Source organism: Bos indicus x Bos taurus, chromosome 7, assembly GCF_003369695.1.
Source record: "Bos indicus x Bos taurus breed Angus x Brahman F1 hybrid chromosome 7, Bos_hybrid_MaternalHap_v2.0, whole genome shotgun sequence".
Taxonomy (NCBI): Eukaryota; Metazoa; Chordata; class Mammalia; order Artiodactyla; family Bovidae; genus Bos; species Bos indicus x Bos taurus.
Window position 1 is genome coordinate 93,597,638 of NC_040082.1, and position 13,874 is coordinate 93,611,511.

Below are 13,874 nucleotides of genomic sequence, written 5' to 3' on the forward strand. Positions count from 1 at the left end.
ATGGCTTGGCTCAGGCGCTGGCTGGGAGATGGGGACTCACTCAAGGGGGTCTCTATGCACTGCCTGCTCTCTGGGTCTCCACGGGGTGAGCATGTATCTTGGGGTGGCACTGAGGGTCCCGTTGGTGGGGTACCCAAGTCCTGGCTGCCTTGGGGCCTCTGGGGATGGATGAGGAGCTGTAAGGGGGACACAAGCTCTCAGGCAGAGAATCTGGCTCCGGTCAAGGTTTATTGGACCCCTTTCCGCCCGGCGCTCTTCACAGTTGCCAGCTGCAGCCTGCAGGTGGCGCTAGCGGGCTGGCGTGTCGTTGTAGCTGCCCGCCGCCCCTCTTCCCCCAGCTCTGTTGGTTGCTCAGAGAAGGTGGGAGGGTGGGTTGAAGGAAGGGGCTGGAGACCGATCATCAGCGCCACCTGGGGCCCTCCCTTGTCTCCACAAAGTCTGCCCGAGATCCCGCAGTCCAGCCGCCCCACATATCAGAGCTGCCCCCGACGCTGGGGCAGCCCCCCTCGCGGCCAGTCCTCTGGCCGGCTACGTGGCTGGTGTATGCCAGTTAACCATGCGACCGGCTGCCCGGCTCCGAGGGCCGTCAGTGGGGGCTGCTCCGGGCCGCTGTGCCGCCCCATTCTTCATCTGAGGACACTCCTCGGCTGCCTCCCCATCGCTGGAGTCTAACTCCTCCACGTCACTGCGAACATCCTTCTCCATCTGGGGAAGAGGAGGAGGCAGGGGACTGGCTTGGCTGGGGCCCCAGAGAGGCATGCCGCTAGCCAACACTACCCCGGCCCTATCTGGTCTTTCTTTCCTTTATAAATTTATTTGTTAATTAATTAACTTTTTTTTTTTTTTGGCCCCGAGCACCGCACAGGGGATCTTGGTTCCCCCGACCAGAGATTGAACCTGCGCCCCCTGCATTGGCAGCATGGAGTCTTAACCACCAGACTCCCTACCTGGCCTTTCTTTATGAAGCTGTAGATCATGCAAAGGATGAGCCAAGACCAGAACACATGCAGCAGCTGTAGAATCACCAGAAGTATGTTCAAGAAGTAGTAGCCGAAGAAGGGGCTGAAGTTGCCAATGGACTCGAAGAAAGTGGTATAGAGGATCCTATGGTGGGTGGGCGGGAGGGAGAGGCAGGGCTTTACTGGCTGCTGTAGCCCCCAGTCCTGGGAATCTCTAACTTGCATGACCTTCCCTGCTCTAGAACCTTCTATGGCTCCCCATTACTCTCCTCCCACCAAAGAGTAATGCCTGTGCTCTTCAGTTGGGCAGTTTAGTAATCCCCTCACCTGATTATATTAAATTCATAGAATGCACAAGCTGGCCAACTGGCAGCCATAACCCTGAACCCCTAGGGGGAGCTTAGTGTCCCAGTAGCTCTCCTGGGTGGTCCTTTCACACCTTCTCAGGTCCCCGTCATTTTCCACCCAGATCAGCTGTAGGGTCATCAGTGACCTGCCTTGATCAGAGAGCAGGCACCTGGCTGGCCCGCCCACCTCCTCTTTCCCCTTGAACCTTCAGGGACCCACACTCCCAGGTCCCCACTTCATGGCTGCTCCCTCTCCATCTCCTCTGCAGGCTCCCCTGACCCACACCCCCAGAACTGGGCCTCTCTGTCAACACCTGGTCTCCGGTGACCCCATCCAGTCTCGTGGATGAAAACACTGAACATTTGCCCCTCTCCCCAGGACCGCAGGCTAGTGTCCACCGCTTCCTCCACTTTTCGGTGGCTGTGGTGGTGACTGGGGGTGTTGCCAGCCCCTTAAACCCAGAACGGTCACAGCGAAGCTCCTGTTCCTCAAGCAGCAACTCTGACCCCATTCCCATCTCATAACCCTTGAGTCATCTCCTTGAGCCCACACACTTCTCTCACCTGCCCTGGTCCTGCCCCATCATTGGCTACCTGGGCCAGTGCTGTCATCTGGGCCCTGGCCCCCAGCTTCAGCCCCAGCCTCCTACCAGCTATTCCCCCAGCAGCCACCAGAGAGAGCCTGTGAGCACCCACATCGGGTCCCTCCAGTCCTCTTCTCAGGGCTCCCAAGTGACTTGGGATAAGGGCCCGCTTCTCCCCAAAGCCCTGCATACTCTGTCCCATCGTTCTCCACTTTCACTTCCTCCCTCTCTCCCTCTGCTTCCCCCACAGGGATCTTCTACTCTGTTCTTCCAACATGCTGGACACTATCCTGCCTCTACAATGCTGTCAGTGAGGCCTTCTCCAACCACCTTAATTCCAACTCTCCACACAGTTCCTGTGCCCTTCCTGACTTTTCTTCTCTTTAGCACAATCACGGCTGCACATATTCTGAAACCCACTTGTTTGCCTATTATACTTCTCCATCCACCAGTGTCAGCTCCACAGGACCTTCCCGCTGTTCCCTCTGCTGGCGTGAAAGAGGAGGGAGGCGGCAGGCTCAGCAAAGTCCCAAAGACTTGACCAAACAGGGACCCAACCAGGTCTCCCAGTCCGTGTTCCAGGCACCCGGGGCCGATGATGGCTAAGCCCAGTGCTCTGTTTGCCTACCTCTGGGCCTTTGCACAGGCTGTGCCCTGTGTTGGAAACCCCTTTCCCAGCCAACGGCCCCAGTTCCCTGGATTGGGGAACCCAAGAACCGATGGCGAGGCAGACCCGTATCTCAGCCACCTCTCCCCCCGAACCCCCACGCCCCACAGCGGAAGGGCTGACTCACCGGGTGGGGAAGAGCACAAGGCGAGTGTAGAAGAAAACCAGCGAGAAGATGATGAACAGAGTGTCGCACATGCGCCGCCAGTGCATGTAGTTGAACAATTTACTGGCCTGGGGAGGGCAGCAGAGAGAAATAGACGTGGGAGGGGCAGGGCCAAGAAATGGCAGGGCCTCCTTCCAGGGAAAAAGGGCCACGGGGCTGGGCCAGGTGAGTTGGGGCAGGGTCTTATCTCTAGGAACTGCCTAGACAGGTAAAGTGTGATCTGCAGGGGTGACAGGGGTGGGGGCCTCACCTCTCTGAAGACTGACAGGGAGTGGTGCCTCAGCTCCCTGAAGATAGACATAGGGTGGGGCCTCAGCTCCCTGCAGATAGGGGGTGACAGGGGGTGGGGCCTCAACCCCAGGGGCACCAGGGACGGTGGGGCGGGGCGGGGCGGGGGGTGGGGTGGAAGCCGGAAGGAGTCAGGCTGGGCCCCGCCCACCTCTAGCAGGTAATCGGCGGAGTCGTGCAGCAGCAGCACCAGAGAGCCGATGCGCAGCAGGTTCAAGCTGTAGGAGAAGCTGATCAGGATGATGGTCACGAAGTGATGAATCACCTGCTCCTTGAAGTCCTGTGTGAGAGGGAGGGTTACAGCTGGGATGACGCTGGGTGGCTGGAGCAGGCCCTCCCAGGGAGGTTGCTTGGAGGATGGATACCCTGCCACCTCCCTGAGGTGCCAAGGTTCTTGGGGTGTGGGATAAGGCCACCCCTCCCCACCTGGAACTGGGTCATAATCATCCCAGGGCATCACTTCCTCAGCCAGAGTCTTGGCCTGGCCTCACCTTGCGCTTGGTGTCAAAGGGCAGTGTCATCAGCAGAGAGATGTAGAAACTCAGCTCCAAGAGGTACCAGTGGTACAGGCCTGGCTTCAGGGGCTGTGGCAGGGGTGCAAGGTTAGCTGTGGGGAGTGGAGGCGCCCACAGGGCATGGGGTATGGGGCAAGGCCCTCCCCATTTGCTCAAACCCACCACACATGAATCCCAATGAGTGAGGAAGGCATGAGCTCCTTGTCCGTAAAGGTAACCAAGAGTGGTGGTTTTGTGGTTTCCTGCTCTGAGTGTCCTGACTCCTGGCCCCTCTCCATTCCACAAGGGAGCCAAAAAATAGAGTGGGACTCAGGGGAATGATGGTAGGATGTCCCGCTTTGGCTCTCCTGCCTGTGACCATAGGAACTCTGACCATGCTGATCTTCCCACCAGCCTCCAAACACCCGCCCTGGCACTCACCTGATGTGGGTAGTTTTCCCAGCACTTGACCGGCGTCCACAGCCATGACTCCTGCAGGGACGGGGGGAGTCTGAGGATATCCAAAGGTTAGCACCCAGAACTCCCACCCCGGCCTGGGTCCTCCTCCCGGACTTCTGGCTCTCAACGTGCTGCTCTCACTCAGGCTGGCTGTTTCCCGCCAACTACAGCCCTGCTCTCACTGTAGGGTGTGGGCATGAGTGTGTGTGTGCTAAGGCCCTTCAGTTGTGTCCAACCCTTTGTGACCCCATGGACTGTAACCCTATGGACTGTAATACTGGAGTGGGTTGCCATGCCCTCCTCCAGGGGATCTTCCCGACCCAGGGATTGAACCCTCATCTCTTATGTCTCCTGCGTTGGCAAGTAGGTTCTTTACCACTGGTGCCACCTGGAAGGCCCTCTCACTGTACACCAGAGGCTTATTATTCAGAATCCCCAGCCCTGACACACAGTAGGTCCTCAACAGGCCACCCATCAAGTGGACATTCACTGTAACCTTGCCACATTCCTTCCGCCCTCTCTGTGCCTTTGCACGCTTCCCCCTCTGCCTGAGCCCCACACACCCCTCCCCAATCCAGTCTGGGCCCAGCACATAGTAGGCGCTTGTGGGGTACGGCAGGTACACATCAGGTACACTCACGTGATAAAGAACCATGGTTCCACAGACGAAGCAGCACAGATAGAAGACAAACTTCCAGCTGCAGGTGGGGAGGGAGCCCATGAAGCAAGCTGCCAAAGGAGCAGACTGCCCCCCTCACAGCACCCCCAGACACCCCCTCACCAGCCCCACCCTGGGCTTACCTGGACTCACAGAACTTCTTGGTCAGGCAGGGCCGGTCCTGGTTCCTGCGTCTCCGGAACCAGCACTGAGTCTGCCGCAGCGTGAGGCCGCACTGCGAGGCCAGGAGGTTCATCTGGGACTGGAGAGCGGGTGATGGGGGCCAGGGTCACAGAGGTGGCCTCCCGCCACTGTCCCAGGACAGCCAAGACCCAGCTCTGCATACCCCCTCCCCGCGCCGTGGTCCTAAACCTCACCCGTGGGGTGGTCTACCTATGTTGATAGGGGAATAGGGGGTTTCACAGGGTGATGTGTGTGTACTCAGTCGCTTCAGTCATGTCTAACTCTTTTGGGATTCTCTAGGCAGGAATACTGGAGTGGGTTGCCATTTCCTCCTCCAGGGGAATCTTCCCAAACCCAGGGATTGAACCCAAGTCTCCCGCATTGGCAGGTGGATTTGTTACTGCTGAGCCATGGGGAAGTCCATAGGGTGGAGCCCCCCAAAGCAGGCCTTATAAAAACCCAGCCCTGGGACTTTCCTGATGGTCTAACAGTTAAAAATCTGTCTGCCAACACAGGGAACACAGGTTCAATCCCTGGTCCAGGAAGACTGCACATGCCTCAGGGCCACCAGACCCGTGTGCCAAAAGCCCGAGCGCCCTGAAGCCCATGCTCCGTGCAACAAGAGAAGTCAAAATGAAAGGCCTGCATGCCGATCTAGAGAGCAGCCCTCCCTCCACTCACCACAAGCAGAGAAAGCCTATGCAGAGCAACAAGAGAACCAGCACAGCCGAAAATAAGGATAAAAACCAAAACCCAGTCCTGCTCACAGGCTGATGGGCCTTGGGATTCAAGGGGTTGGCGGTGGGGGTTTTCTTGCACCCCTTCCAGAGCTACCCCCAGGGCACCCAAGCAGGCCAACGGGGATGGAGGAGAGGGTCGGGGATCTCACCTCCGTGGGCTCCCGCCCTTTCATTAGGTAATGCTTCTCCAGCGTGGCGTTGGGGTCCGCTGGCCTCCTGATCTGGTTCCGCACGCCCAGCCACCGGCTCAGGGGCAGGGCGACGAATCTGGGTGCAGGGGAGACAAAGCCTGTCAGTCCAAGTGGGGAAACAGGGGTCACTGGGGCGAGGCCATAGTTTGGGAGCCTGCAGGGGGTAGCCTGTTGCAATGGGCACGACCTAAGAAAGACAGCTCGGGGGGCTTCCTTGGTGGTCCCGTGGTTATGACGCCACCTTCCAATGGTGGGGGCACAGGCTGGATCTCTTACATGCCTCGGAGTACGGCCAAAAATTGAAAAAAAAAAAAAAAAAAAAGGTAGTTGGATTGGTCTTCAGGATGTGAGATGATCAACTTTGGTGGTACTCAGGTAGCTCTGGATGTGAGAGTTGGACTATAAAAAAGGCTGAGCACCGAAGAATTGATGCTTTGGAATAGTGGTGCTGGAGAAGACTCTTGAGAGCCCTGTGGACCGCAAGGAGATCCAACCAGTCAATCCTAAAGGAATTCAATCCTGAATATTCACTGGAAGGACTGATGCTGAAGCTGAAGCTCCAATAGTTTGGCCACCTGATGTGAAGAGCTGAATCAATGGAAAAGACCCTGATGCTGGGAAAGATTGAAGGCAGAAGAAGGGGGATGCAGAGGATGAGATGGATGGATGGCATCATAGACTCAATGGACATGAGTTTGAGCAAACTGCGGGACATAGTGAAGGACAGGTAAGCCTGGCGTGCTGCAGTCCATGGGGTGGCAAAGTTGGATACGACTTAGTGACTAAACAGCAGGCACCTTCACTCCATCCCAAAGCAGGGATGATCATCCCTTCATTGCCTGAGTTCTGATCTGCGCCCCCCAACCTGGGTGGGGGCCCCCCATAGGCAGGAGCACGTCTGCTCCTTCTCAGGGCTCCTCCCTCCTGGCATCCCCTCCTCTCTTGTGGACATTTGGAGGAGCTGGGACCCTGGTGAGGCAATCACCACAGTGCTCACAAGGGGGTGTCCAAGACCAGGGTCAGGACCAAGCTGCATGTCCACCGTGTCAATATCACCTTACATTGGGGGAAACTGAGGTTCAGGGCAGCGCAGCAAGGGACTCATTCCAGACTCACTCATGCTGGGGGGCAGGAAGGGAGGAGGCAGGAATGGGACATGACTGCCATGTTTTGTTTTTTTCTTTTGGCTATGCCTCAGGTTATTCTGGATCCTAGTTCCCCAACAAGGGATGGAACCCTGGCCCTCTGCAGCTGAACCGTGGACTCGTAAGCGTTGGACCACTAGGAGGTCCCACGACTGCCATTTATTGAAACGTACGATCTGCCAAGCACGTGTCTAAGTCCACCTTGTGTGCCGCTCACTTAACCCTATTATTATTGTCCTGATAGGCAAACTGAGGCTCAGGAAGGCCAGAGATCCACCCCAGGCGACACAGCAAGCGAAAGGCAGGCCCAGGAGTCACTTTCCCTTAATGGGGAAAACCTCTGCCTGTGTTTGACCCCAGAAAAGCTACTTACAACCTCATTGCCCTTTAGAAAAGCAAGGGATATCTTTGGGAGGAGTTAACATGCCCATCTCAGCTGGAGCCATTGGCTAAATAGGTAAGAAAACAGACCCAGCCTTCAAGGCCTGGCTGAATTGGGCCTCCCAGAATCCCTCAGGCAAAGCCTTGGTCCTAGATGACCTACCTGCTGTGTGACCCCAGGCAGGTCACTTGACCTCTCTGTGCCTCCATTTCCTCTTCTGTAAAATGGGGATAATAACAGTACCACTTCACCGGGTGGCCATGAGGGCTGAGTTAAGACAGGCAAACTGCTCAGAGCAGGGGTTGGCAGAGTAAAAGCTCCAAGAGTGTCTGGTAAATATAATGTCAATGAATGGGCCCTGGGTCCCCCATGTCCAGCCTGTGTCCCGGGAACCTTGACTCCAGGAAGCTCCTTGTGAGTGGGACAAGCACGGTGTAGAAACGCCAGGGGGTTGCAAAGAAGGTTGGGGACCTGGGACGGCCCTGGCAGTCCAGTGGCTGAAACTCCATGCTCCCAATGCAGGGGGCCCAGGTTCAACCCCTGGTCAGGGGACTAGATCCCACATGCCACAGCTGCTGCATGCTGGAACTAAAGATACCACATCCTGCAGCGAAGATCATACATATTTTTTAGAAAAAAGTGGAATCTGAAATCACATGTGAGCTGTGCAGGAAGGGGAGCGGGAGGGGCCCCTAGCACCGAGTGGGAAGCTTTGAGGGGGGCAAACCTTGTGGGGGGTGGGCCGTGGGGGCCAGGCAGATGTGGGAGCTGTGACCACAGTGTAAGTCAGGTAGAAGAGCGTGGGACAGAGGGAAGGGACCCAGGAGACGGACGGCCAGGGAAAGAAGAACTGCAGTCTGGGGCAGTGGCTGGATCGCATGAGAAATAACTGAAAACCCATGGGTGCGTTCAGCATACACTCAGGGCCAGGGGCCCGGCTACAGGAGCTGAGTGACAGGGGGTCCCAAAGTGGGGGCTGGAGTACCCTAGCCCTTCCTTTGGCTACAAAGGAGATCAAAGGGGAGGCATTGGAAGGAACCAGGAAGGAAGAGTGGGGCCCAGGGAGGGAGGAGAGGCACTCATACAGGAAGGAAGGACGAGGGAGTGGGTGGGAGTTCTTCACTTACTGACTGGCCTCTGCAGACCCATCCCAGGTCAGCAAAGCAAGAGCATCCCCTGCCCCCCCAAGGCCCCCACTTGTTTTCCGAGATGCTGGCACTTCCAGAAACCTGCAGCCAATGTCCCAGGCCTCGGAGACCCTCAGAATATGGGCGGCGGCAGCTGGGGTAGGGGGCAGGATGGAGCCAGAAGAGCACTGTGACTCAAAGCCAGGCTCCCTCCAGGGACACACGAGGATGCGATCCTGCAGATGGGAGAGCGCAGGGTGGGTGGCGCAGTCACTTACCTCTCGAAGGTGAAGCGAACGACCACCAGGGCCAGCGCCAGGGGCACAGCCATCAATGTGTCCTGGGGGTGGGGGAAGACCAGGCCATCGTGGTCCTCCAGTTGAGCCCATGAGATGTTGGCGGGGAGCCACAACCTCTCGTTCCACAGCCAGTCGTTCAGGCTGGACCACATCCTGTGGACACAGGGTCCAGTGAATGGACAGCTCGGCACACAGGACACGTTGAGTGGGAGGACCGGGCAACCTGCCCTCTTCCCCCCAGCCCCTGGCAACCTGGAGCTTATTAGAGCCAGTGTGAAGGATAGACTGGGGCTGTATGTCCTCAGGCAAATGACCTGACCTCTCTGAATCTCAAGTTCATTTGTAAAACTGGAATGGCAATATCCACCTCACAGCCCAGCTTCATAAGGTGCACAAAGTGCTTAGCCTGGTGACTACTGACCCTTAAATGTAGCTCATGATGGTAGTTATTATACTGTACTTTACAGACATGAGAAAGGCAGGCAGAAGGGAGAGGCTGATTAGGGTGATGACCTTGAGTTCTCAAGCAGCCGGGAAGCTTTTCTGTCATTGAGGGGAGGTTCCTCTGAAACAGCCCAAAGATGAAGGATTTAAGGAATCCACAATTCCCTCCCTGGCCATCCTTCCACGCATGGACTCTCCTTGAGGTGTGAATGTCAGCTGTCTCACTTTCTCCTGACCACGGCTGGGCAAGAGTACTTACAGTCTAACCGAGCTTGCTGCCAGATAATGGAGCAATGGTCAAGGTGGGCCAGCTTTCCACCAAGAGCTGCTGGGGAGCTGCTGTGGGGCCCAGCTGTCCTGAGGAGCCCAAATAGCTTCTCTGGTTCCCAAGATTTAAAACAAGTGCCCCAACCCCTATACTGTTCCTCACTTGCAAAGTCTATTCATTCATTTGTCTGTCCGTCCATCCATCCATCCACCCATCAGCCCACCCACCCATCCGTTCAGTCCACCTATTCAACTATTCATCTATCCAGCCATATCATTTGCTTGCCCACCTGTACATGTACGAGTTCATCCATCCATCCATCCATCCATTCACCTATCCATCCACCCATTTACCTGTCCATCATCCCATCCATCCATCCACCTGTCCACACATCCATACCCACCTGTCTGTCTACCTGTCTGTTCATCCATCCACCCACCCACTGTCCATCTATTCATCCGTCCATCCCTCCACACACCTATTCATCTGTTCAGCCAGCCAGCCACATGCCTGCCCACCTTTACATCTATGCATCCAGCCATCTACCCATCCATCAATTCATCTATCATCTGTTCATCCACCCACCCATCCATCCACTCATCCATCCATTCATCCACCCATCTGTCTACCTATCTATCCACCCATCCATCCATGAGATGTTCTCTGAGTGTCTTATACATGCCAGAGCCTGAGGCTGGATGTTGGAGACACAGCAGGGAACAAAGCAGACACATTCCTGTTCCCATGAAGCTCACAGCCCTGCAGGGGGAGGCAGCCAGCCCACAAGTAAACAGATTCATATATAAATGAGACAACACTTCTTGATGGGGCCTGGTAGAAACAGGGTGACATGATTTATCATGGAAGGTCTCTAAGGAAACACAATCTGAGCTGAGACCTAGAGATGAGGAAGGCTTGGGTATGTGCAGAAGTGGGTAGTGGTGGTGGGAGAGGGGCTGGGAGGGACTTTCCAGAGTGGCAGGTGCAAAGGCCCTGAGGCAGGACTGAGCAACACTGAGCAGGGGGGGACCAGTAAGATGTCTTTGTGGCTGGAGCAGAGTGAGCAAGGGGAGAGAGTGGGAGGAGGTGAGTGCAGGAAGGGGGTGGGGGCAGGTCATGCTCTGTGGACTGTGAGGCGGAATCAGATGATTTCCTCCAACATCTTACAGAGAAGCCAAATTTACAGTGAGTGTTTATATACCCACCACTAGGCTACCATTCGCGTTTTGCTCTGCTGCTTTATAACACATCTGCCCATGCATCCATCCATCCCTCTATCCACCCACCAGTGCATTTTTGGGTGGACTTCAAAAAAACAGCTGGGGGACCACAACGTTGCTTCTTACTCAGCCCAGGAGAACTTTTATCACCCCAAAGTCTATGACAGCAGAGAACCAACAAAAGAACCAGCTCCTCTTAATGCTGTTTTAATCTTAAGACATCATTCCCTGGTGGCTCAGATGTTAAAGAATCTGCCTGCAATGCGGGAGACCCAGGTTCAGACTGTTGGTGCTGTAAAGAATCCACCTACCAATACAGAAGATGCAAGAAACTTGGGTTCCATCCCTGAGCTGGGAAGATCCTCTGGAGGAGGAAATGGCAACCCACTCCATATTCTTGCCTGGGAAATCCCATGAACAGAGGAACCTGGCGGGCTATGGGGTCCATGGGGTTGCAGAGAGTTGGACACGACTGAGCGACTAACACCTTACTTCTTTCAAGATTAAATAATATGGTTTTTTAAAAAAGACTTATTCTCAAGATTTTATCTGCTGCTTCAGAGATTGCGATTTACCCTCCAATTTAATACATATTCTATTTTTATTACTACAGTTTCTACAATGTGATTTTATATATGCACATACATATACATGTGTATTTAAGACTTTACTTAGAATTTATTTGGCTGGGACAACTAAGCTGGGAATCAGAACTTTTTTCTCAATTTGTTCTTTAAGTACCACTTAGTAGCTCACCTTTCCTATCTTGTTTTAGTAAGTATTTTAGCTTTTAAAAAGTTATTATATTTCAAAATCTATTTATGGAATTTTCTCTTCTGTTGCACTTATCTATATTTCCATCTTTACACCATTACCACGTCTTGATTTGCTGTCTTTTTATCTTACCTTTTAATTCTTTGACATGTCTTTTCTAAATGTACTTTAATAACTATTTGTTAAGTTGTAAAATCCTGTGATATTAGCATAAAATTGGTATACTATTAATAATAAATATGCAGAGTACATCATGAGAAATGCTGGACTGGAAGAAACACAAGCTGGAATCAAGATTGCCAGGAGAAATATCAATAACCTCAGATATGCAGGTGACACCACCCTTATTGCAGAAAGTGAAGAGGAACTCAAAAGCCTCTTGATGAAAGTGAAAGTGGAGAGTGAAAAAGTTGGCTTAAAGCTCAACATTCAGAAAACGAAGATCATGGCATCCGGTCCCACCACTTCATGGCAAATAGATGGGGAAACAGTGGAAACAGTGTCAGACTTTATTTTTCTGGGCTCCAAAATCACTACAGATGGTGACTGCAGCCATGAAATTAAAAGACGCTTACTCCTTGGAAGGAAAGTTATGACCAACCTAGATAGCATATTCAAAAGCAGAGACATTACTTTGCCAACAAAGGTTCGTCTAGTCAAGGCTATGGTTTTTCCAGTGCTCATGTATGGATGTGAGAGTTGGACTGTGAAGAAGGCTGAGCGCCGAAGAATTGATGCTTTTGAACTGTGGTGTTGGAGAAGACTCTTGAGAGTCCCTTGGACTGCAAGGAGACCCAACCAGTCCATTCTGAAGGAGATCAGCCCTGGGATTTCTTTGGCAGGAATGATGCTAAAGCTGAAACTCCAGTACTTTGGCCACCTCATGCGAAGAGTTGACTCATTGGAAAAGACTCTGATGCTGGGAGGGATTGGGGGCAAGAGGAGAAGGGGACGACAGAGGATGAGATGGCTGGATGGCATCACTGACTCGATGGACGTGAGTCTCAGTGAACTCCAGGAGTTGGTGATGGACAGGGAGGCCTGGTGTGCTGCGATTCATGGGGTTGCAAAGAGTTGGACACGACTGAGCGACTGATCTGATCTGAATTTGCATTAAAAGCAAACAGAAACCCACAAAATAAGCAGCTTAGGGGGAGGAATAAATTAGGAGTTTGGGGTTAAAATACATATGAAAGTGAAGTTGCTCAGTCGTGTCTGACTCTTTGCAACCCTATGGACTGTAGCCTACCAGGCTCCTCTGTCCATGGAATTTTCCAGGCAAGAGTACTGGAGTGGGGTGCCAATATACTACTATATATAAAACTGATAACCAACAAGGACCTACTGAATAGCACAGGGGACTCTATTCAATTTCTTGTAATAACCTGTAATGGAAAAGAATCTAAAAAAGAATATATATCGTGTATAACTGGTTCACCATGCGGTATACCTGAAGCTAACACAACAGTGGAAATCAACCGTGTATGCACTGGTGTGTCCATGTACATGCACACTGGTGCATGTATGCACACTGGTGTGTCCAAGTCTTTGCGACCACATGGTCTGTAGCCTACCAGGCTCCCCTGCCCATGGAATTTTCCAGTCAAGAATACTGGAGTGGGTTGCCATTTCCTCCTCCAGGGGATCTTCCCCGCTGAGGGACTGAACCCGAGTTTCTTGCATCTTCTGCACTGGCAGGCGGATTCTTTGCCACTGCCACTAGGGCCATACTTCAATAAATTCTTTTAAAAAAGTAGCTGACATCAAGTCATATCACCCTTAAATATTTCAGCATGCAGATCATTAACTAGAGTTCAATATTGACTTACGTGTTTTTTTTTCTTTGAAGGTAAAATTTACTAGAGCACAATGCATCAACATTAAGTGCGCAATTGCTGAGTTTTGACCAATACACGCACCTATGTAAACCAACCTCCAGCCACAAACATTCTCCTCCCTCCATCACCTTCTGTCTCTCTCTCAGCCCCTTCTCAGTCAACCTCCATCTCCACCGTCCAAAGGTAACCTCTGCTCCAGTTTTTTTTTTTTCCATTGGGGGTTACTTTTGTCTGTTCCAGAGCTTCATATAAATGGAATCACAAACCCCATCTTTGTGTCTAGCTTCTTTCACTTGTATAATATTTTCAAGATTCACCTCTGTTGTTGCAAGTTCAGTAGCTTTAATTCTCAAATTGTTGGTACTAAATGAACAGTGAAAGTTGCTCACTGGTGTCGGACTCTTTGCGACCCCATGGACTGTTAGCCTGTCAGGCTCTTCAATCCATGGAATTCTCCAGGCAAGAATAGTGGAGTGGGTTGCCGTTCCCTTCTCCAGGGGATCTTCCCAACCCAGGGACCAAACCCAGGTCTCCCACATTGCAGGCAGATTCTTTACCATCTGAGCTACCAGGGAAGCCCCACTAAATGAATATACCACAGTTGGTTGGCATTCACTTGTTTTTTTAACTTTTACTTATTA

At 53.0% G+C, this 13,874-nt stretch overlaps 1 protein-coding gene across 3 annotated transcripts in view; it reads right to left on the reverse strand.

Annotated features, from left to right (window-relative positions):
* Positions 1–209: 209 nt before the first annotated feature.
* Positions 210–13,874, reverse strand: part of CERS4 (ceramide synthase 4) — a 35,814-nt gene continuing 22,149 nt past the window's right edge. For all 3 annotated transcript variants that reach the window (XM_027547533.1, XM_027547534.1, XM_027547535.1), the window contains 10 exons: positions 8,669–8,842; positions 5,695–5,812; positions 4,766–4,884; positions 4,605–4,662; positions 3,947–3,997; positions 3,503–3,595; positions 3,163–3,291; positions 2,685–2,791; positions 948–1,104; positions 210–705 (listed from right to left, as the gene is read on the reverse strand). In XM_027547533.1, coding sequence (XP_027403334.1) covers positions 529–705; positions 948–1,104; positions 2,685–2,791; positions 3,163–3,291; positions 3,503–3,595; positions 3,947–3,997; positions 4,605–4,662; positions 4,766–4,884; positions 5,695–5,812; positions 8,669–8,841 — 1,182 coding nt within the window. In that variant the 5' untranslated portion in view covers position 8,842 and the 3' untranslated portion in view covers positions 210–528. The remainder of the gene's footprint in view (positions 706–947; positions 1,105–2,684; positions 2,792–3,162; positions 3,292–3,502; positions 3,596–3,946; positions 3,998–4,604; positions 4,663–4,765; positions 4,885–5,694; positions 5,813–8,668; positions 8,843–13,874) is intronic.